This window comes from Dipodomys ordii, unplaced genomic scaffold (genome assembly GCF_000151885.1).
Source record: "Dipodomys ordii isolate 6190 unplaced genomic scaffold, Dord_2.0 Scaffold2, whole genome shotgun sequence".
Taxonomy (NCBI): Eukaryota; Metazoa; Chordata; class Mammalia; order Rodentia; family Heteromyidae; genus Dipodomys; species Dipodomys ordii.
This window is the reverse complement of record NW_012267218.1, coordinates 25,581,817-25,607,096: the sequence shown is the minus strand read 5'-3', so window position 1 is coordinate 25,607,096 and position 25,280 is coordinate 25,581,817. Positions and strand designations below refer to the sequence as shown.

The 25,280-nt window shown below is 36.2% G+C and overlaps 1 protein-coding gene across 1 annotated transcript in view; it reads left to right on the top strand.

Moving 5' to 3' along the window:
* The window catches only part of Sipa1l1 (signal-induced proliferation-associated 1 like 1), a 333,975-nt gene that overhangs the window by 210,393 nt on the left and 98,302 nt on the right, over positions 1-25,280 (top strand). Inside the window, exon 6 of the mRNA XM_013013587.1 lies at positions 4,549-4,737. Coding sequence (XP_012869041.1) covers positions 4,549-4,737 — 189 coding nt within the window. The remainder of the gene's footprint in view (positions 1-4,548; positions 4,738-25,280) is intronic.

Genomic DNA, 25,280 nt, shown 5'->3' with positions numbered 1-25,280 from the left:
AAAAGATTTTTCATCACTGTGGCTTCAGTGAATAGCATCAAAATAACAGATACAAACAAATCTCTTAGCAGTATTCACTGCAAAACACAATAAAAAAAGACCTGACATGTATTTGTAGGCATGGTGGTTTGTTTATAAACAGTTAAAAACACAGAAATCTCTGTTCCTGGAAGCCATTAACAAATATATCAATATATAATGTTAGTGATTAGGTTGTAAAAATGAGCCATTCTTTTCTTATCTGCTTTGACTTTAAAGTTAGCTGCAGTCATTCAGTACTGCAAGATGCAATATCTGCATTTCTGGTCTTGTCTTCTAAATTGAAAATACTCCTGTGATCTCTGATCCAAGGTGCATTATCCTATGGAAGGAAGAAGAACCCAGTAATTACTGAGTTATCCAGCTATTTTATGTGATTTAGAAACAAAAGCAGAACAAAAATACATTCCATACAACAAGAGATTGATAGGAACCATACAACAAGAGATCGATAGGAAAATGATTACTTTTATATGTATTATTTTAGAAAGAAACCGTAAGAGAGAAAAAGATACTTACCAAATGAATAAACTGAAAATACCTTTCATCCCCTTTTCTTTATTGAGAGCAAGATGTAAATAAATTTGACTTTTTAAAAATTCACTTTTTATTATTTTTAAATAGTTGTATAAAGAAGTTTCAATTCAGCATGTTAATTTCTGTATACAGTGCATCTTGATCAGTGTCACCCCTTCTATCATTTTCCTTACTCTTCCTTCTAACCCCAATCCCACCCGTTCTCTCAAGTTTCCCAGTTCTGTTTTCATGTATGTACAGTGAATATTATGACTACATTAACCCATCATTCCTCTCTCCATTCATCTCTCCCCTTTTAATCCTTGCCCCCTCAAGACATGTTTCAGCTTCCTGATAGTCATTTTGTTGAACTACCTGTCAATTGTTCAGTTATAATGTGTGTTACACTAAGAAATATACTCCTTCTTATACCATACTTAAGTCAATTTGATCGTGTGTGTGTATATGTGTGTGTGTGTGTGTGTGTGTGTTCAAATATGGTTATATTTTAGATCTGATCTCCACACATAGAAATGGTTCACCCTTTGTCTGAGCCAAACTTATTTCACTCAGTGTAATTTTGTCCAGGTCTATACATTTCCTTGCAAATGACATATATATATATTTTTATTATTTTATTTTATTTTTTGCGATCATGGGGCTTGAACTCTGGGCCTAGATGCTGTTCCTGAGCTCTTCAGCTCAAGGCTAGTGCTCTACCAGATGAGCCACAGCACCACTTCTGGGTCTGGTGGTTAATTGGAGATAAGAGTCTCACAGACTTTCCTGCCCAGGTTGGCTTTGAACCATGATGCTCAGATCTCAGCCTCCTGAGTAGCTAGGATTACAGGCATGAGCCACCAGTACCTGGCTTCTCTTTTTTTTTTTTTAAATTGGTACCAAAGCTTGATTTTGTTTCCCTGGCAATCCTTCCTGTGGTTTCAGTGTTTCTTCCTTTTCCCCCAAAGTCCTGGGGATTAAAGAATCTTACCTGCTAGTCAGAGCCATGCTCCAACCCTGAGAAAGCATCTCACTGCCTGGACTGTTCCCTGATGTGCCAATCCATTACTTTGACTTCTAAGTGCTGGGATTACAGATGTGCATCACCACACTTGACTTTCTTTTCTTGTTACTTGGGATAATTTTTTAGTTTCCTAACTCTTCTCTGCCTCCAGTTTCTTCCATGTGCATTTTATCTGATTTTCCCATTTAATTTCTGAAGGTATGCGTCCTTGTTCCCATCTGAACCCACTTTGATATTGCCTGTGGAGCCAGAGTTACCCACCCCTCATCAATGGCAGGACCTTCTGCTCTGCGTTCTCTGCTCTTCCCCTGCACACAATTCCACCATCATGCCCTGTCCTTTCTTTTTTCTTTTTTTTTTAAATTTAATAAGTTTTTATTGTAAAAATACTGTACAGAGGGGTTACAGTTACATGAGCAAGGTAATGAATACATTTCTTATTGAGCATTGTTGCCTCCTCCTTTTTTTTTCTCCTACCATCTCTTCCTTCCCACCTCCTCAACTACACCCCCCCACCCCACCTAAATTGTAAAATTTGTTTTTTCAACATAGCATCTGGTACATCTCATTGTTGCAATGGGTCGACTTGTATCCCTATTTAAACGATTTGTTTTTCCCTTCCCCTTCCCAAATTATACCAACATCAAATACAGTGAAAACGGGTTATACCGTGCAGGAGGGACATACAATGCAACAAGAAAAAATCACATGGTACTATATAAATACATTAGAAACAATAGCAAGAAAGAAAAAAACCCTACCTTGGGGTTGATTTGGCTTAACATCATCTTATCTTACTAGTTATTGCAAATAAGGGAAACCATGGGATCTGTTTCTTTGGGTGTGGCTTACTTCACTTAATATAATTTTTTCCAAGTCTTTCCATTTCCTCATTCTTCAAGGAAATAGAAGAGGCAATCCAAAAATTCATATGGAACAATTAAAGACCCAAATAGCAAAAATGATCCTTAACAGAAAGAACAGTGCTGGACGAATATCAATACCAAATTTCAAACTCTTCCACAAAACCATAGTAATCAAAACAGCTTGGTACTGGCACAAGAACAGACCTCAGGACCAATGGAATAGAATTGAAACCCCAGAAATGAACCCACAGACCTACAGCCACCTAATCCTTGATAAGGGAGCTAAAAAAAACAGGATGGAAGAATGACAGCCTCTTCAGTAAATGGTGCTGGCAAAATTGGTTAATCACCTATAGAAAGCTAAAGCTAGATCCTTATATATTACCCTGTACCAGAATCAACTCCAAATGGATCAAAGACCTCGGAGTAAAAGCAGACACTGAAAACATTACAGGAAAGAATAGAAGAAACCCTAGATCTCCTTGGCACAGGCCGAAATTTTCTTAATAGAGACCCAGAAACACAACAAGTCAAAGAAAGGTTGGATAAATGGGATTGCATGGAGCTGCAGAGCTTCTGCATGGCAAAGGACATAGCTAGCAAGATCAATAGAAAGCCCACGGATTGGGAGAAGATCTTCACTAGCCATACAATGGACAAGGGTCTCAGATCTAAAATATACCTGGAACTTAAAAAAATTAAATCCCCCAATAACAAATCCCCAAAGAAACAACTGCCCAATAAATAAATGGGCTAAAGACTTACAGAGAAACACCCCATCCTTTCTTAATCTAACTATCTGTCACGTCTTCCCACTTGTAGCCTGTTTTTTGTTTTGTTTTGTTTTTTTACTATCTCCATTTCCTTCTTGATTCACTTTCTGTCTGACAACTTCTATTTATAGAAACTGTACCTTTATTCTATAGCTCTTTCTTATGACACCCCTCCTAATATGGCCTTTCCTTGTGGTCTGAGCTTTTGTGATGCCTTCTCTGCCTTTGGACTGTCTTGAGACCTGCTCTTGTGCTTCTCTTAGTAAATGTGTCCCTCCTAGACTACCTGTGTGTATTTCTTATTTCACCACTTTCTCAATACACGTTCCTCTGCTAATTTCATAGATTGCTATTGGAGCAGAACATCTTAAAGCCTATATATTTTTAATGTAAAAGTGTTCAGTTTGATCATTTTTTTTCCCATTCACAAGCAGCATTTGAAGTATGTTAACAATTTTGCCACATGAATTTTTTTGAAAATCAATACTACTTTAGGCTCTATGCCTGGTTAGCTTTTCTCTGATGAATCATCATGACATAGAGGAATGTCTTTACTTGAGTTTATCTTTCACAATAATGGAAAGTATTTAAAGGATTGAAGGAAAGGGTAAGTATTTCTCAGTGCTGCCTACTACAATTGCTGTTCTGATAGAGAGGCATTGAAAGATACAAACTGTCTGTGCTGAAGGCTGGGAATGTGGCTTAGTGGTAGAGTGCTAGCCTTGAGCAGAAGAAGCTCAGGGACAGTGCCCAGGTCCTGAATTCAAACTCCAGGACTGGCACAAAAAAAAAAAAAAAAAAGAAGAAAGGAAGGAAGGAAGGAAAGAACACAACAGTCTGTGCTGATCAGTGATATATGTGTAATTTTAAACATTCTCCCTCCCCTCACCTTAACTCTTAACTTTCCAAAAGTTACAACATTCACATTCTAAGTATGTGTTCTTCAGATGTCTTTCTTAATTTGTTGGTTAATGTGTTTAGTGCCATTATATAGCCTCATAGAACCTTTGATCTTACTGATCTCTTGAAGGCGATGTGATATTTGGCACTTAAGTAACTATCCTCTGGATAATATATTATGAGTTCCTTTGAACTTGGGTGTTCCAAAAGTATTGTTTTTCATATACAAAGTATATGAAAGTATATCTTCATGTGTAAAGTATCATATGCACAATTTCATATATAAAGAATTTTACATAAGATGCTTATGGGCAGGTTGGCCACAGATACCATTTTCCAGCTTTGTAGAGAATGGCTGTCTAGGCCTCCAACACATTCAGCAGTCCCCTGCCCCAGAGAGGCCTCACCCCTATACCTATCTCTCTTGCAGCTCATGACACTAAGGGGTTCTGTCCTGGAAGATGCCATTCCCTCCACAGCGAAGCATTCAACAGCCAGAGGACTGCCTCTGAAAGAGGTTCTGGAACATGTGATCCCAGAGCTCAATGTCCAGTGCCTGCGGCTGGCCTTCAACACACCCAAAGTCACGGAGCAGCTCATGAAACTGGATGAGCAAGGGGTGAGTGTGGCTTTCAAAGGAGCCCTTTCTTGCTACTCAATATTTCCTGCTGACTTCGAGGACACCAACCTTAACATTCCTTCCTTCCTTCCTTCCTTCCTTCCTTCCTTCCTTCTCTTTCTCTCTCTCTCTCTTTCTCTCTCTCTTTTTCTCTGTTTCTCCCTCCCTCCCACCCTCCCTCCCTTTCTTTCTTTCTTTCCTTCCTTCCTTCCTTCTTTCTTTCTTTTCTGAAAACTGTTACCATCTATTATGAAGCATATTCACAGTGCTATTTTTTTGAATCTCTTTTTTAATTAACTCTAAACATTGTTCATCTGATGAAATCAGGAGATAGGTAGAGTATCACAGGAGATAGGTAGAATTCCTAAACTATGCTCACCTCTTTTAAGAGTCTTCCATACATGAAATAAAATTTTGAGTATGTGGGAATAATTTGTAGTGGTAATATAGTAATGTTACTATATTAATAGTAATATAGTAATAATAATAACTAGCACTAAGGAATATACTCACCAGGGTGTAACTATCTTAAATATGTTAATTAGTCTTCCAGCCCTAAGAAAATATACTGTTACTCTTCCCATTTTATAGATAAAAAATCTGAGGCAAAGAGAAATTACTTACTAAATCCAGTTTTACAGTTGGAAAGTTGTAAAACCAGGATTCTAACAATCATCTGCCTCAAAGCTTGGGTGCTAACCACTATAAGCCACTACACCACACCATTTTTAACAGCTTAGAGTTTAAAACTCTTATACGTAGCGCCAAAGATGCATTTTAGCGAATACTTGTTGCCTCTGTAGTCAGTTTCTATATACTTTAAAAAATGTTTTCCCTCTACAGCTTGCAGAAAGGAAGCGTAGAAATTTATGATCTGAATCAGTCACTAATCAGAGAGTGTTACATTCTGTGTGAAGAAGTTTTAGCGTATGGGTTAATTTTATAGATACAACAGACCCTTAGTATCTACAGGTGTATAATTCCAAGGAGACCATTAATGAGGAAAAAAAAAACATAAATTTCCAGAAAGCATAGAGTTCAGGTACCATATTGAAGGTATTTCATTCATTTCTCCATAGCATCCCAACTTCCACCAGGCCCTTGATGCTTTTCAACAAATATATTTTCCCTTTATCATGTAAATTAAGCACATTAACTTTCACCTTTCTGCATCATTTGCTTTTGGGAGGAGGTATTTTCTTAAAATTAAAGGCCAGGAAGTACTCAGCAGATACACAATTTAAACACAATTGATAATAAATGGGGACTGATTGAGTTTCTATCAATAACTGAGCAACTTGATGTGCTTAATATTTGAAATGTTTTGAAATGTCTTTTGAAATATTAATTACTATTGTTTTTGACTGTTTGGTGGGATCTATATAATAAATCTACAAATAAGGAGATTTACTATATTGCATTTATGTAATCTTTCTTTATCTCCTTTTAGTATATCACCTGTTTAATACCCTGTTAGTAGGTACAATTAGTCTCTAATACCATTGAAAAACTTCTTTACAATGTATTGGTCCCGACATTGAATGCCATTATGATAACAATTGGATAACATTTGGATAACATTTTCTTAAGTAAAATTTCCAGTTTTATTAAAATAGAGACCAAAAAATCAGTTTTGCTTTTCTGTTCCAGCCAGTGAGAAGATGAAATGAACCAATAGTTGCATAAAACTTTTCTCATCCTCAGGTTTCTGTCCACTTTGCTCTTAATAATTCATAGCTTCTGAATGCTTCAGAAGGCAACTGATGCATAACTATTTTGAGGACTGTTTCCTAGTAAATATTCTAGACATTTGTGCTAATGAAGATTAGGTTCAACTTCATTGATTTATTCATTTCAGATACTATGCTAATCAAAGAAATAAACTCACCTAGACACTAATACCATAGTCATATATTTACCATAAATTTATATTAGAAATCTTGTATATAAAGAAAAGTATATATTATGAATTTCCTTTGTTTTAAACATGTAAAAGCTTGACATTGAGTAAGATGCATTGTACTCATAACCTGACAAGTTAAATTGAAACTCTTGCACAATTACTTAAAGATAATAAAAAGTTATATAAATTAAAAACCATGGTAATCAAACATTGATATTCCAATTATAAATACCTTTTGGGATTTCTGGTTCATTTGATGTCCTCTGTTAGTGATTGAAAAATGTTAGACTGAAGATGGTGCCTTGTAATAAACACTTTATGGTTCCTTCAGTGTGTGAGTTTAACACAAATTAATTCACAAAATTGGCTGTTATTTTGTAAACACGGCTTTCCTATTTTTGGAGATATTAAAATATCCCTTCCTTCATAAATGTTTAATTATAATCTATGGCAATTGTCTTTAAAAGTTAAGTTTGGCAATCACTGAGTTTATCCAATTTTATTTTGGAAAAGAATGCCTTAAAAATGCTATCCTATGAAAAGATCTCACTATGCTACCAGTTAGTAACATCTAGAAGTTTTAAGTATGCTACACTATAGTAGCAGTTTCATATCTGGACTTAAGGGCACCAGCAATGACCCCTGTCTTTGCTTATTTAGGTCCATCTCTAGCATTCAGAGTTAGGAGTATACAGATTGTTGTACAAGGGTGACATGGTATACAAAGGTGACTTCAGTATGAGTGTTACTTTGGGGCCAGAAAATCTCATTAATGCCTTGAAACCATTTTGAGAAAGTGATTTTTTTGTGTGTGCTTTTAGGAATTTATATTTTGCCTGGTGCTGATAGCTCATGCCTAGCTACTTAGGAGGCTAAAATCTGAGAACTGAGGTTCACAGACAGCCCAGGCAGGAAAGTTTATGAAACTCTTTATCTCTAGTTAACCACCAAAAAGCCAGAAATGAATATGTAGCTCAAGTATTAGGGACCAGCCTTGAGTAGGAAAACCTAAAGGAGGTACCCAGGCCCTGAGTTCAAGCAGTAGTACTGGCACCAAAAAAAAAAAAAATTATTTTAAGTTGCGAACTAGTGGCTCACACCTGTAATTCTAGCTACTCAAAAAGCTGAGATCTGAGGATCACAGTTCAAAGCCAGCCTAGTCAGACAAGTCTTTGAGACTCTTATCTCCGGTTAGTCAGCCAAAAAAGCCTGAACTGAAGTTGTGATTCAATTGATAGATCATCAACTGTGAGCAAAAAAAGGCAAGGCCCTGAATTCAATCCCAAGTACTGGTTCACACACACTCTGTTTCTATCTTTGTGTCTGTCTCTGTCTCTCCCTTCCCTTCTTTTTCTCCCCCTCTCTAAAGAAATATGTATTTTTTAATGAAATGCATATGCAAGTGCATGGATTACACATATGAATGCACAATGTACATGCATGGATTACACATCCTGTTTTCTATGGTTGCAATCATTTTTTAAAATTTCAAGCTATATGTTGAGATATAATTCATGTATTTCTATGTCTTTGTTTTTAAAATGAGTTAATGTAATAAAGAGAAATTGGATTTAGTATAAGGAACTTTTAAATTTGTTTAAATGTTTAAAAGCTAATCAGTTACTACCTTTTTCTACTCTTACTAAATGACTTAATTATAGCTGCAAGTGGCACCGTGGTTCAAGTGGTAGAGCACTAGCCTTGAGCATAAACAGGCTCAGAACAGTGCCCAGGCCCTGTTCAAACCCCCAGGACCAGCAAAAAAAGAAAAGAAAACACAATTTGTTCCCTATGTGGTGGCATTTTTGCCTTTCAAATTCTTGTTCCTTTATTTTCTTATCCTACTACAAAAAGCTAAAATTGGCGCAAAACAAAAATTAAAAAATTTATCTGTAAGATATACAAGGAAACACTGCACAAGACCTAATAATTTGTTTTTCATTTTGACTTTACAATGGTACATATGTATGAGTGGGATGTATGCTTTTTTCCTGACCTGAAAAAATACATGTTAGAATATAACTTTATGCTTTACACTTTATCCAGACATTCACATCTACTTCCTGATAATGATGTGGATCATTCACTATTTATTTCTGTCTATTTTCATTGTTACATAAAATGAGAGTAAGAAGCTATAAGTCATGGACATTGTTTTCATACTTTGGGTAGAAAATTTGGATCAACTCTGGAGTCCATTTACCTGTCATGTTTGCAGGTCATAATTTATTAGCTAATTGAGAACATCTGTTATGATAGAGACAAATTAGGTAAGTGTATGTTACATTATTACTATGGTCTAATCACTTAATTAGTATCATCTGATTTAGTGCTGGCAGCACCCCTTTAGCAGTATGATACTGGCCTGTTTTATAGTTGAGTGGATTGAGTTAAACACTAGTTCTCAATCATTTTCTTCCTCTCATTTCCTAATAATCACTGGATTGTGCTTATACTGGGGCTTGAACTCGGCCTCGTGGTCTCACTTGGCAGTTTTGCTCAAGACTGGCAGTCTTCCACCTGAACCACATGTTCATTTCCAGCTTTTTGCTAATTAATTGGACATAAGATTCTCATTGACTTCTATGTTTGGGCTGGCTTTGAACTGTGATCCTTGTATCCCAGCTTCTTGAATAGCAATTTTTAACAATATTATTTATATTTTAAGCTTTGCTAATTTTATTTATTCTTTCATGACTATTTTTATCAGTAAAACAACTATATAGCCAATTATTAGGAATCCCATTATTGTTCAGATGATTTTTTAAGTTATATGACTAATTCAGTTATTTTAAAATTTGTTGTATCAAAGATATTTTTCTTGGAAATGGCACTGTGGCTCAAGTAGTAGAGTGCTAGCCTTGAACTGAAGAGCTGAGGGACAGCGCCTAGGCCCAGAGTTCAAGCCCCATGACTGACCAAAAAAAAAAAAGGCTATTTTTCTTAAGAGGTTATTTAAAAACACTTATATCTCATTTATTTTGTATAGGGGAATGAAAGCTTGTCATGCCAAGCTCAGGAATTCATACGTGTACGGTACCTCAATGTAATGCTGACCACAGAGTAAACATTAGCTGTTGAGCTGTTGTTGATGACTATGAAATAATAAATGTGCTGATTGTGCTTTTCATACATTACTTCATTTAATCTTTATAAACATCTTATGAAAAAACTCTTACTATAAGTGACATTATACTTGATTATTACAAGTAAGAATGACCCATTTCAAATCTAATAAATGTTTTGGTGTCTTACTCTTGTAGATTGTTAAATACTGTAGAGAATAAATAGGGCAGTAAGATATGCTCCTTACCTATGATGGGGAGAAGATTATACATTATTATAATGGATGTCAAGCTTCATATAATAAGTGTAACAGAGCAATGTTAGTGCAAACCAATGAGACTAAGCAATGACTGGTTCATAGAATCCAAATGAGCTGCACCTTGGAGGAAAATACATGGTAGGGTGGCCCAAACTCATCAAGAAATAACGAAGTAGAGTGACAGCAGCAGAGAGTGTTCATGAGCAATAAGAAGTCTAGATAAGCAGGAACATGAGGTACATGTTAGAGAGTAGAGTAAGAAAAATAGGTAATGGAGTAGTGACAAAGCCAGGTATTGTGTGAAGCAGTTTACATAAATTTTTTCAGTTAATCTCCAGAATCCTTTTTTGTTTATTCTCTTATTTGTAGTTTTCAGACAGGTACACTGAGGCAGTCAGAAGTAATCAGTTAGGATCTCCAAAGAATAGTCTTAATCCAGGCACACAGACTGCAGAGCCCACATTCTCAACCAGTATGCTGTATACCTCACCTCCTTTTCATTCCCATGAGAAGTGAAGAGCATGGAACAATGGTTCCAAGCCTCATAGCTGCAGGTAGCTGCAGGCTTCAGTGGTCAATATTAAGTTTAACACATTAAGCCCAAATAAAATTGGAGCAGGGCTCTCCCATACATATTTAAAGTACAAACATTATAGTAGTCCTCATTAAACATTATAGTAGTCCTCTTCAATTAGGAAATGTTAGGTTGTATTTACACAGTAGTCATTTTGCCTAAATAACGTATCTGTCATGTTCTTCTAGATGTTTGTTAAATCTATACTGAAATGAAAAAGTATGTATTGATTTTTTTAAATTTTAAAAAGTTCATCTTCAAGTCATGTAAGTTAGATTAAGAAGAACAGTAATTATATTTAATGTAACTTGTAATATATATTAAGGAATAAGGAAAGTACAATATTTATCCAGAAATAAGCAACGTTGAGCCTTTGATGAGGAGCATGAATGAAATTCACTGCTGGCTTAGCCTACTCACTGCGGGGCTGGATTATTTTATTGAAAGGATAAATGAGTTTGACCAGCCACTTTTTTCTTTGATTCAGTTAGATGGTTTTGAAAAATGACCCATTGGGGAAACATACTTTTCAAAACCAATTTTCTGTGAATGACACTTTGGAAGAACAATGTCATTCCTAGAATTTAAATCTCCTTTTAGGTTATATGAGTAGCTGATGCTACAAAGTAGTTTCAGACCACAACTGCACCTTAATGTGCATTCTCATGAGGAAAATACACCTGTCACCCATTGGGTCAGGAGAAAGGAGGGGGCAGGGGCAACTTTGTCTCGTATATTTACAAGTAGTGGACAGTCTTTGTTAGCACATCTATGTTTTGCCTGACTGAAGCTGGATTGGATGACAGGATGGAGACATTTCTACTGAGAATATCCTATGATTAACATGACTGATGGTATTGGCATTGGGAGACATTGACTGTGGTAACAGCAGAGCAAGATTCAGTTACCTGTAGTAAGGATTATTTGGTTCAAAGTCCACAAAAACAGAAAGACTGGTGACAGTTGTACAGCTTACTGCTTTTAAATTATGTTTTACATTTAACTATAAAATAAAAAGTTAAACTGTTTCTTTACTACAGGATTTTGAGTAGTAGTAGCCTTAAATAGTTCAAACTAATGTAACTATATTGAGCAATCTCATTTCTACCTTTTACCTATTTGTTTTTATTCTTTCAGTTATCAATTATTGTTTTCTTTTTCCTTTTTCTTTTTTTTTTGTCAGTCGTGGGGCTTGAACTCTGCACCTGGGCACTGTCCTTCAGTTCTTCAGCTCAAGGCAAGCACTTTACCACTTGAGCCACAGTGCCACTTCCGGTTTTCTGGTGGTTTATTGGAGATAAGAGTCTCACAGACTTTCTTGCCTGGGTTGGCTTTGAACTGCAATCCTCAGATCTCAGCCTCCTGATTAGCTAGGATTACAGGCGTGAGCCACTGGTGCCCAGCTACTTTTATTGGTTTCTTATATACAGTATTTCCGTGTTTCCTTGTCCGACTACTGTGACATATGTACTTTTACTGCCCTGCTTTCTTATATAAAATAAGGCAATCTGAAGACCATACATTTTTACTTGATTAATAGACTTTGGAGATGTTTCTATGTCATTACATAGAAAAGTTTCTCATTATCATCATTACAGCTGCATAATATTCCATTATGTTACTGTACCATAATTGATTTAAACTGCCTCTCTATTGATGGACATTTGGGTTGATTTTAGTTTTTTTCTACAGCGAACAATTCTGCAAGGGAGATTTTTTTTCCTATTTAATTGAAATTCATCTCAGTGTCAAATCACGTGTAGAGTTAGTATCAGATTAATACCCCAGATGAAGCTTTTTTATTTTTGTGAGAAGTTTTTCACAACACATCATTAAGTAAGATTATGTGATATAGAATATTTCCTTTACATTATGCTAGAGATAAAAATAGAATATATCTATGTAAGTATGCATAAATAGTTTTGAAAACGTCTGTCAAAACCTTTATAAAAACTCTCTTTCCTACCCAGTATCCATATGTTGTTTTTTTAATTGGATTTTTGTTAGTAATTTCCAATGAAGATAAAATTTCAAATTAGCATTTTTTTGCTCTCAAAAATAAGCTTTTTCCTAGTCTCTATGGCGTTCATTTTTAGAGGACAATATAGATTTATCTGAAGGAAGTAGTTCAGAAAATTATGTTTATGAACATAAAACCAAAATGAGTACTGTCAATATGAATCATAAAGATTTCAAAACACAAAGGACCAGCCATGGCAGAGTAGCTTACTGTAGACCAGATTGTCCAGTGAGAATAATACCCACTATTTAGAAAAAATAGACGAAATATTTTTAAAACTATTTTGTGACTTCAGTTTCTGGAAAGAAGTATAGGTCTATTTTGTTTTATTTTCTCTATTCTTGTTCCTAAGTATAGCCAAAAATGTTGGACATTGTATATAAAGAAAAAATTAAAAGAATATAGAAGCTGGACTCTGGTGGCTCACACTTAAAATCCTAGCAACTCAGGAAGCTGAGTTCTGAGGATCGTGGTTCAAAGTCAGCCTTAGCAGGAAAGTGTATGAGACTCTTATGTCCAATTACCAGTAAAAAGCAGGAAATAGAAGTGTGGCAAAAATGGTAAAGCACCAGCCTTGAACAACAAAGATAGGGGACAGTACCCAGGCCCAGGCTCTGAGCTTAAGCCCTAGTATTGGCATGTGTGTGTGTGTGTGTGTGTGTGCGCGCGTGCGCGCGTGTGTGTGTGTGCATGCGCACACGCGCGCACACACACACACACAAATCTGGAAAATAAGCAGAAGAAACAGACTTACTAGGAACCATGAGATCTGAGGAATAAGCATGGTGAAGTCTCTCAGTTTTTATTTGTTCTTGTTGTTTATACATCCCAGTGTGAATCTGAAGAAGCCAGCAACCTTGAAATCTCAGTAAGCACAGACAAAAAATGCCCCATTAGTTTCTTATCTTTAGCCAAAAAGACCCAAAGGGGAAAGCTATTGAAAGAGAAAAAATATTTACAATAGTCTCTCTATCCCAGCTGACTACTGATCTTCTTCCTGATCCTTGGTACAACACTGCTGGAGAAGGACTAAGTGAAGAGCTGAACTTCCTTATTTGTAGAGTGGCAAGGAACCCCTTCCTTGCTATCCCCATGGGGAAGGGCATCAGAGAAAGCTTAATGGAGAGCAGTTTTGTTTATTTTTGGGGGGTCTGGTCTTGGGTCCTGAACTCTGGGCCTGGGCACTGTCCCTCAGCTCTTCAGCTCAAGGCTAGCGCTCTACCACTTGAGCCACAGCTTATGTGGTGCTGAGGAATCGAACCCAGGGCCTCATGCATGCAAGGCAAGCGCTCTACCACTGAGCCACCTTTCCAGCCCTGGAGAGCAGTTTTGATATCCCCTTGAGACCCATTACAACGTCTGTCAAGCCACATAGAATACAGGAACGATATACTTCCAGCCACAGTCACATCAATAGAATTCTAATAGGAAGCTGAAACTTCTACCCCAGAGGTATTGCTTTCCCTTAAAGAGTTATGGAGACTAAAAGGGAAGTTTGACTCTGAACATCACCTGGTTGTGTTCCCTTTACCTCCCAGAGTGGTAATAATGAAAGCCTACTAAAACAAAAGATTTAAATAAGGCCCAACTCTCATAACATTATACCCCAAATGTCCATATTTGTATTGTAAATTTCTAGTCATACTTACCATAAGGATCATTGGAAAATGAAAAGATACAATGAATGCCAACCCTTAACAATGATTCTTAAACAGCCATTAAAAATGCTTCACTGAACAATTATGATTATTATTTATGAGATGATAAAAAGACAACACAGAAATAGAAGCTATAAATGCAAACAAAATAAAAATTTTAGAACTGAAAAATACAATAACAAAAATTAAAGAAATTTGCAGCTGGGTGCTGCTGGCTCACGCCTGTAATCCTAGCTACTCAGGAGGCTGAGATCTGAGGATTGAGGTTCAAAGCCAGCCCAGGTAGGAAAGTCTGTGAAACTCTTATCTCCAATAAGCCACTAGAAAACTGGAAGTGGCGCTGTAGCTCAAGTGGTAGAGCGCTAGCCTTGAGCTGAAGAGCTGAGGGACAGTGCTCAGACCCAGAGTTCAAGCTCCATGACCGACAAAAAATTAAAAATTAAAAAAATAAAAAAATTAAAGAAATTCAAATAGATGGGCTTAATAGCAAAAGAGGAACAGGGAAAAGAATCCATGAACTTGAAGATAGGATAGTAGAAATCACCAGTTCTGAACAAAAAAGAATAGAGTGAAAAAATGGGAGCCTCAGAATTTGTAGGACTAAAAGAAAACACTTAACAATTGTGTCCTTAATGTCTTAGAAGGAGAAGAGAAAGTAGACAGGTCTTGAAAAATCATGCAAAAAAGAAATAGATAAATTAGGCAAAAGATATAAACCCACAGGTTTAAGAAGCTAATTAAAAACCAAATAAGATAAATCTAAAGAAGGCCACAGCAAAGACACATCCTCGTCAAATTATGAACACTAAATAAAGAAGGTTAAAAGCTGAAATAGAGAAATGACATACTACCTATTAAGGAAAACTAATTTGAATGAGAGATTTTTCACTAGAAACCGTGGATAGCAGAAGGCAATGACATGACATTCTTTTTGTAAGTACTGGGGGAAAAAAAAGAAACTATCAACTCAGAATTCTATATTCAAAAAAAAAGCATGCTTCAGGAATGAAAGGCAAGTCAAGATGCTGAGATCATAGGAGAATGAAGAGACTTTGTCACCAGTAAACCTACCCCTAAAATATGGCTAATTCCCTTTTGACTCTTTGAGCAGCACCGTGGTAAGAACAAGTGGCTTACAAAAGGCAGTAAATGGTAGCCCAGAGGAAAGTGGTTGATCCATTTCCTAAGTATGATTGTTACAATTGGCCATGTTCAATCTAAGAAGTATTGAAAAATACTAATAACAAGTTCTTACGGAAACACATGGCCAAAAGGGTCATGTGTTTGACATGAACCTTGCTGATCCACAGAACCATGAAGTGGCATTTATAAAGTTCATGGTAATTACTGAGGATGTTCAAAGCCAGAAGTGCCTTACCATCTTCCATGACACGGGTCTTACCTGTGACAAAATGAATTCCATGCTCAGAAAGTGTTAAAGTGATTGCTGGCCTCATTGGAAGAGACTTAGTTAAAGGCTTGCCAATAGGAGGTTTTGTGTTTTAAAAAGTAAAAATGCTGAAAAAGCACAAGTTTGAATTGGGAAAAATCATGGAACATCATAGTGAAGGTCATAGTTGTGGAAAAGCTACTGTAGAGACAAGGACCAGGCAGTTGAATATGAATCTATTGAAAATTCAGATTTTTACTAGTGAAAAAAAGCCTGTTGTGAAAGAGAATGGTGGCTAAAAAAAGGTTCCCTATATAGCAAATGATAAAAGAAGAGGTTCAGACCTTCAAGAAAGAGGAACAAAAATATAAAGAGTGAAAATTTTACTCTGGAGACTGAGTTCTGGTTTGAAGCCACCCCTAGTAGGAATGTCTGTAAGACTCCAGTTGAATCACAGAAAAGGCCAGAAGTGGCACTGTGGCTCAAGTGGTAGAGCGATAGCCTTGAGTGAAAGTGCTCAAGAGACAGCATCCAGGCCCAGAATTCAAGCCTAAGGACAGGCAAAAAAAAAAAAGTAAAAATTTCAGCAAGTACTTTTGCTATTTTATGTTATTTTGGCACTTGAATCCATAGTGATATTATCTGAGATGTATATTGAGGTACATAGAGAAATTAAGACAATTGTATAAATAGGAAATGTTACCACTAAAGGGCAATCATGTATATACATTTCACTCCAGTTAGTAGGATGTTGACACTTAAAGACATGGATCTAATGCATAGATATAACTAGACAGACATGACAATACCTAAAAACACTGCTAAGACACATATTCCAGAGCACTGTAGATAAGTCAAAGCACAGTTCTAAAACAGAGCTTAGTCCTTGAGAAAGACAGGATAAGAAAAATAAATGAAAAATAATAAAAAGGTAGAGGTCATCTCTAGTCCACCAAATTATTTCTTTAAATGTAAAATGGTCTAAATATACTAAAGAACACAGATTGATAGGACGGGCTTTTAAAAACCAATGTCCAGTTACAATATAAGCTATTAGGCTGTTTCAGGGAAACTCATTTGAAATGTGAAAGTAAAAGACAAAAAGACTGTACAAACATACACAATATGTGCAGGTGCATGCATACACACATGCGGGTACAAGCATACACACCACACACACACATACACACGCACGCGCATATGTGCATGCACACACACACACTCACACACACACACCATAATGTCTATAACACCAGATAAAGTAGAATTTAGAGCAAAGGGAAATACTGGGGATAAAGGGAAATTATCAACATATAATAATGATACTTGGATGCATATGTCATTTATTATTCATAGTAGCCAGGATATTGAATCAACATAGGTACACTTCATTGACTGAATGGATAACGAAAATGTAGTATATACGCACAATGATGTACTATGCAGCCATAAAGAAGAGTGAAATTATGTTTGAAGCCCACCTGGGCAAAAAAATGAGGCCTATATCTCAACAAACAAGCTGGATATTGTGGATATCACCAGTGATCCTACCTACAATTGGAGTTGTAGGTAAAGAGGATCACTGTCAGGGAGCTCCCTATCTGAAAAATAACTGAAAGCTGTTGTCTGCTTAGGCAAAAAATTACCTAAGCAGACAAAGTAAGAAAAAGAAATCTACAAACCACATACCTCATAAATATACCTGCAAAAGTAAGAAAAAGAAATCTACAAACCACATATCTCATAAATATACCTGCAAATTTCCTTGTCAGATATTAGCAACTATAACTCAATTATAAATATATTTGTATGGTATGTATATGTGTGTGGGTATATATGTATATGTAGTTTTTTTTTTTTTTACAATGGATCAGTGTTCAAAAGTCAATTAAGAGGGCTGGGAAGATGGCTCAGTGGTGGAGTGCTTGCCTCACATGCATAAAGCCCTGGGTTTGATTCTTCAGCATCACATAAACAGAAAAAGCCAGAAGTGGTGCTATGGCTCACGTGGTAGAGTGCTAGCCTTGAGCTGAATAGCTGAGGGACAGCACCCAGGCCCAGAAATCAAGCCCCACGACCAACACACACACAAAAAAAGTCAATTAAGAAACTTACTGTACTGGTATGTATATTCAAAATACTGACTAAAGAAAGAAAATCATATATTTGGCACCATTCAAACTCACTCATGATTTTAAAAAACAAACAAGGATAGAAAGAAATATTCTCTTGAAGAAGAACATCTACAAGAAAACCTCACGTGTACTTTCTATAATAATGAAAGTCTGAACAATATTCAGATTTTCTCCCCACTGATAATCTGCATAGTACTGGTAGTTCTAGTCATTTTAACCACATAAGAAAAGGAAATAGAAGTCATGTAGACACAGGAAAGGAAAAGATAAAACTCTTGATTTCAGATAACATAATAGCAGTGCTAGGCTGTGCAGAACCTCAAAGAATCAGTAAAATGTTAGAACTACCAAGTATGTTTGGCTAGTATGTATGATTCAGCATCTACTTACAAAGAGTTAATTATATCTCTTTCCATGAATATGTGACAACTGGCAATATCACTTGTAATACCTCTTTTTTGAAAAGGAAGAATAATTGGGCACACACTGAACTAAACATGCATTGGACTGCCATGCAGAAAGCCACAAATCATTCGTAAAAGGAGCCAAAGAAGTCTAAAGAAATGGCATACTGTAATCATTTATAGAAAGATTCAGTGCATGTTAATATTAATGACATCTGGTCTTTCCAAGCTTATTCTTCATTTATCACAGTTGCTATAAAAATCTTAGCAATAGTCTTTATAGTTACAAAAATTCTAAAATTTATGTGAAAAGGCAAAGAAACTAGAAGAGCTAAAATCATTTTGGAATGGAAGAAATGTGTTCTGCCTTATTTCAAGATGTATTATATAGCTAGAGTAATCAAGACTGAGTGTTATTGTTAAAGGATAAACACATGGGTCAGTAGAACAGAATAGAAAAACCAGAAATAGCTTCACACAAATGTATCCAACTGATTTCTGGCAAAGCTATAAAAGCAAATTGAAGGAGGAAGGATAAGCTTTTCAAACAAATAGTGCTGGGGACAATTGGACATCCGTAAACAAAATTATAATCCTGGACTTAAGTATTGTAACCTACATGAAAATTATTTCCAATAGATCACAGGTTGAAATGTAAACCTAAAAAAAGGTTTTAATGGGATTTGTGGCTTTATGGAGGAATTCATGAACATGACACAAAAACTTTGATCCAAAGAAATAATTTGGAAATTGGAGTTGAACTTCTGAAATATCTTGCAGTGTTTCTTCCCTGGGATATTTGCCTGGTATGTAAAAGGGAGAGGCTGATGTCCTACATAGAGCAGCAGATTCAAATCAGCAGACAGCTAAGAGTTCTCACAGCTCTCAGAGTTGCAGAGATTTAAAAAAATGGATTTCAAGTCACACCAGAGAAACTCAAACCTATAAAACAATCAATCTGGAAATAAATGTAAGTTAAACTCATATAAAAATAGGATAAGGGCTTATTCATCTAAAAGTAGATGTGTTTAAAAGTGTATTCGACATAAGAAAAGAGAAAATCAATGAAGACAGTTTATCAGAAAAAAGTAACAGCTGAAGAATAGAGACAAGAGAACATGAAAAATACAGAAAAAAATGTCTAAAAGGCATGTGAGTCCCAGTGTAATACATATGTGTGATTGGATTTCTAGAAGAAAAGACATTTATGCATCAGTTGGGAATAGAAGCAATATTCCAAGAAATACTTTGATATTTGTAAAAAATAACTTAAAACTGATGAGAAGTTTGAAAACATGTATTAAGACAGAATCAAGAACTTCTCTCTTTACCTAGCAAGTTAATACTAATTTAGAGTTGGGCCAATTTTAATAGTAACTTCTGAAGAGAAAAAGAGAAAAAAATGCAGACTAGCCAGATACAATAAGACAGACAGTTGGCCATCAATATTGGCTGAGCTACAAAGCATTAAGAGTAGGTAGAAGGCATTGTAGAGTACTGCCACTGAAAATATTCATGAAAAGTGTATGCAAAAGTAATTCATAGTGAAAAAAAAACTCAGTCACTAGTTGCCTTAGGCAGTTGCTTGAGATGATGTGCGAATGGATGAAATACTGGGGAGTGGTCATTAGAGTGGTCATTTGTTAGCACACATTAAGTTGCATGCCTCAAACATGCAGTGTACCCTTCAGAAATTGTATCTCAGTAAAGTTGATTTACAAACTGAAGGGAGATATGACATTGGACATTAGGCACGGAAGGACAGTGAAGTCAGAAGGAAGAAGGGAAACAGTTGAGAGCTCTTAACACTTCTCCAGCATTCAACCTGAATAATTTCTATGCTGCAGCTCAGGTTGAAACACACAATTAAAGGCTGGGGGACTAACGTTCCCAGAATAGTGAATTAGGGAAGAGAGTACACTCAATTTCCCTCATGTGAGAATAGTTTCTGCTTCCACAAAACATACAGGAAAACTCAGATTTCACCTGCCGTGGGTAGAGTCTCAGACTATTCTTGCCTCAATAGTAGGACAGAAATTATTACTGGATTAAACCCAGATCAAGTAGAGCAGATATAAAAAATAAAAATTAAAAAAAAAACAAGAACTGAAAGAATAAAGCTATTTCCAAACAATTTGACTGTCCCAGAACAAAGCCCAAGATACTTACAGGAAGGAAATTCTGTCTGAATTGCCTCCCTCAAAATAGGATATTTAATAGGTATACAGGAATATTTTAGTACCTGAAAGCCTAGTACAGTATTCAAAATTACATTGACCAATCAATTAGAAGTTGCAAGCAAGAAAAAAGACAAGTCCTTAGTAAGGGAAGATAAAATTAAAGCCAATCATGATAATGACACAAATTTCTTTCTATATGTTGAGGAGGTAAGAGGAAAGATTATAGAGTACTAAACAGAAATAGATATAAATTTCCAAATCTAAAAACATTGAAAAAATACATTGGGTAGGATTAACTGCAGCTTACACAGTGCACAGAATTGTAGTTAAAAACAAAATTATATACCAACAAGTTAATTAAGAAAAAAAATCCCCAAACTAGCAAGTGTGCTGTGGGATATCCATCACCTGGCCTATTAGTAGTTTATAATAGAGTCCTCAGAGGAGTTAGCAACACAACACCTGACAGTGTCAGTGAGGATATAATAACTCAACATATTCCATATGGCTTCAGACTTTAAACTCACAGATCCCAGTGCAGATTCAAGAATACAAAAAACCATAAACCACTGGTACAGAGAAAACCTTAAATGCAGACAAAGGGAAAAATCATGAAAGAATCTTCAGAAAAGACATCATCGGAATAATGGGAAACATAAGAAACGGTACTTGCCTGCCTTAGTCGTGATTGAGAAGCACAGAATAAAGCAGTGGTAGGCAATAGCTCTCTTAAGTTTGTTTCTATTTTTCTTAATCTTTTTAAAAAACTATTTTGTTTGCAAACATTTTCATCTTGTTCTCAAGTTCCCAAAGGCCCCCAAAAGCTTTAGTTTATGTGACTTTTTGCTTGTTTATGTTTATTTACAGTATTAACTTTTAAATAGACAATTTTAGACATTAAGATGTTAATTCATTTAAAAATAACAATAGTTAAGGCTATTTTACCATAATGTAAAATTTTTCGAGAACAACTAAAATTAATGCAGTGAATAGCATCATTGAACATCTTTGCAGATATGATTTAATATCTGGTATAATAGGAGGCAATGGGCTGGCATATTTGCTTCTACTGTTAGTCTGTGCATTCTGCTTGAGTTGGAATGGTTGGAGAAAATCTGTCTTCACATGGTGTATATACTTGGGGAAAGAAGGGTATTTTATGGCCTTTCAGATAATTGTGGCTACTTTTCTTTGATATGATATTAAAACTCAATGCAAATTGGTGGTTTCTTAAATAACACTATGAAATTTGAAACCACGAGTGTACTGTAGTATACTAAAAATGTATTGTCTTTTGTGCACTTTGAATAAGTTTTTACCAGCACATGATTTTGTAACTTCATGTAGCTATTACTGAATATTGACCCACCTATGTAAACTTTGCAGGTGTTTACTCGATTCATAATAATGAAAACATCCTAGTAACAGAAGCATTGATCTTATTGGAAAAGTTCCAGTGTTATGGAGCGTGCAAGCTTTTTGGGATAGCTACAAGTTTTCCACAGTTCAATGTTTTGCCATAAAGACTAAACGTCATAATTGGCATAAAATATTGTCGATTGTTTTCCCTGAAGTAATAGATGTATTTTTTTAGTCTTCAGGCAAGAATTGGCCATCTATGCAAGTGTAAACAACTGTGTTGTTGGCAGTTCTTTAAAGTATTTTTACTATATTACTTTTAAGTAGTTGTATAAAGTAGTTGCCATTCAACAAAGCCGTTTATGAATATAGGGCATCTTGATCAATGTTTTAGTTTTTATTGCTGTATAACAGATAAACCCACCTCAATGCTAGAGGAGAGGACTGTGTGGCCTGCAGTTCTCTGTTCCTGCACTTGCCTTTCTTCAAAGTTAGCAGCCTTCCCTGCCTCTGTCATATACTTTTCTTGGCAATTATCCATCACTCTCTGCCTCCCTCTTTTTTTTTTTTTGTGCCAGTACCTGTGGTCTTGAACTCAGAGCCTGGGCACTTCCTCCTTAACTCTTTTCTCCCTCCACTGAAGGCTGGTCTTCTGCCACTTGAGCCATCGCTCCACTTCTGGCTTTTTGCTAGTTAATTGGAGATAGGTCTCACAAACTTTCCTGTCTGGACTTCAAACCACAGTATTCAGATACCAGCCTTCTGAATAGTTAGCCTGAGCCACCATAGCCCAGCCCTCTTCCACTTTTAAGGACCCCTTTGTCATTAAACCCAGCTGGATAATCAGAATCCCTTCCTTATCTGTTGATAAGCAAATTTAATTAAATTCATACCTTACCTTCTCCTCTTCCACATAACACTACATATTCAAAGGATCCACAGATTCAGATGTAGGTATCTTAGCAGGATAAGGAGTCATTTCCCCTCTCACAGCCTAGTTAGTTCAGCTTGAAACTCATTCAACAAGGGCTTCTCCTTGAGGCATCTGTTGTACTTCAGTAGGCAGCAAATGCGTTTTGCATACACTCCATTTCATCACAGAATATTTTTTAGAGTGTATATGCATATGGGTAGATTGTTTTTGGAGATCAGTGTTTTATTGCTTCATCAAGGACTTCTTAACTGGTGTTTTTGGAGATAGTAGTGAATGTGTTGTAAAAAAAGAATACCATCAATCCCTGTATTAGCTTTGGTATGATTTAAGTATAGGCCCATCAATGCAAATGGCAGGAAAAGGGCAAATAGCCTTTTCCTGTTACTGTGAAGATGATATTGACAATCCTGGGCCTCCCCCTGGTCTCAGACCTTTAATAAAAGTTCATATTCCATTGTTGGAGAATTGTTGCACATTGAAAGACCTCTATCATTCATACCTCATATTAAATACTAATGCTTTTGTATAAAATGTATTGTTTACATCTCTGTGTTATCCTAGTGTCCTTTCAATGACCATTACACCAGGAAAGACTGTGAACATGCCAGATTTCTTGAGAGGTCTTTGAGAAGATGGTTATTCAAACCTGTTTCTACTGGTAAAAGGTTCTGGCTTTATCCGTCATCTTCCCAGGAATTTAGGGATTGTGTAAGTCAGATTCCAGTGCCAATTGACTGACTCTTCACTAGAATACTTGGGACCAAAAATGCTTCAGATTTCAGAGATTTGAAGATTGGGAATGTTTTCATAAACTTTCTTGGTCGAGCATCCCTAATCTAAAATTTCAAAAATGTAGGGATCTTCAGCCTGTGTCGTTCCTTAGATTCTTCTTGAAGTACATACTTAGGAGAAGCAAAAAAACAATTCAGTACTGTACTTTTCTAGCCCTCGTAGCCCACAGCACTTTCTGTAGGTATTGAAAGATATTTTACTTTGCTGAGATTAAAAAACCTTTCTCTCAGATGCAGTCTTTGTCCTCTTGGTCTGAACATATTCACTTTTTATGACACAAAAGATTAAGTGCCCAACACTCTCATTTGTAATCCAAAGGAACAGTTGGTCTGCAAGCACAAATCCAGTCACTGTATACAATGGCCAGAGATCACCCAAAGCACAATCTCCTATCAGATAAAACCAGCTTGTTTTGATAATTACATTGAATATTGTCCAAATATCCATATGGATATTTGTCTGTGTGTTTCTCAAAAGAAAAATAGAAAATATTATTTCATAAAAATCTCAAAGCCATTGACATGTATGTCCACTGACATTTGCTTCTTTTCTGGATTTTTTTTTTTTTTTTTTTTGGTTACAGTTCCCTAAGTCACTGATTTCCACTTTCTGAACATGATTACTAAAAATTACAGAAGCTGAGTTCAGAGAAGTCCACCTACATTTGATTTAATTGTATTAGAAATCAGGATACAGTCTTCCTTGGGAGAATAGAGCAGGAGGCATTTGCAGTTTCAAACTGAAGAAAATTTGACATTGTTTATTTCCTAATTTTCTTAAAGCATTCCTTTCAAAACAGTGAAGCTAGTTTGTTCTCCTGTCTGCAGATGGCGCTCACCAGAGTAGGAGAAACCCATGAAAAGCCACATTGTCTAATTGCCCTTGGGGCTTGCTTATCTGGTGCTTTGAGGGAGGCTTCCTTACTTATCTTCTTTCTTCAGTGAATTTTTTTCAGTAGATAAATGAATCCTTTTGGATGTTGCACAGTGAAATCTTAGGCCTTTTATCTAAGAAGTTTTTTAAAGGCATCCACAAATACAGTGAGTTCTAATGTTTTCTACTGACCTGGGTGACTTTTATTATGCCTTAAGAAGCTGTTCGGCTGACTACTTACAACTCTAAGCTCTCTTACTTCCCCCAGACTGCTTTATCTCTGATAGTTTTTCTGTGGGAAGAGAGTTTGATGTCCTGGAGTCTAAGAAGTTCCCTTGTAATAGACCTGGAGTCTACTGCTCCCTCCACTAGCTCTTTATTTGTCAAACCTAATAAGGATACTCAACTCAATTCTAAGGATGAAACCTTTTACCTGTGGGAGCTCCTCTCAAGCATTAAGCACACTGAGACTTTAGAAACAGACCAGCACAGAAGAGTTCAATGTCAGTGGTGTTAACAGGTTTTACTTTGATTTTTGTTGTTGTTATTTTGTCCTTTCCTAACTCACCAAAAAGTCCCAAATGTATTCCTGTTAATAATTAAGTAGCAATAATGTCAGCTTGTATGCTATTTTAAAAATATTCTAAGATTGGTATATGTAGCTATTTGCAAGTTCTAGACCTGGAACTTTACCCACAGGAGTAGTTAGCTCAGAGCAGACTCTTCTGTGCAGTTATGGAACTCCCAGGGAGCATATATGTCCGTTGGTTATGTGAAAGCTGTTGGGATTCCTTGTTATCCAGACAAGCAGAGAAAGCAGGCAAAGCGCACCTTCTTCCCTGTGACATTTTTCATAGTGGTGCTATTCGGAAACACTTGATTCAGAAAGTTGTAAAAGAAAGTTCAGGTCCAGGGGCTGGGAAGGTGGCTCAGTGGTAGAGCGCTTGCCTTTGCATGCATGAGGCCCTGGGTTCGATTCCTCAGCACCACATAAGC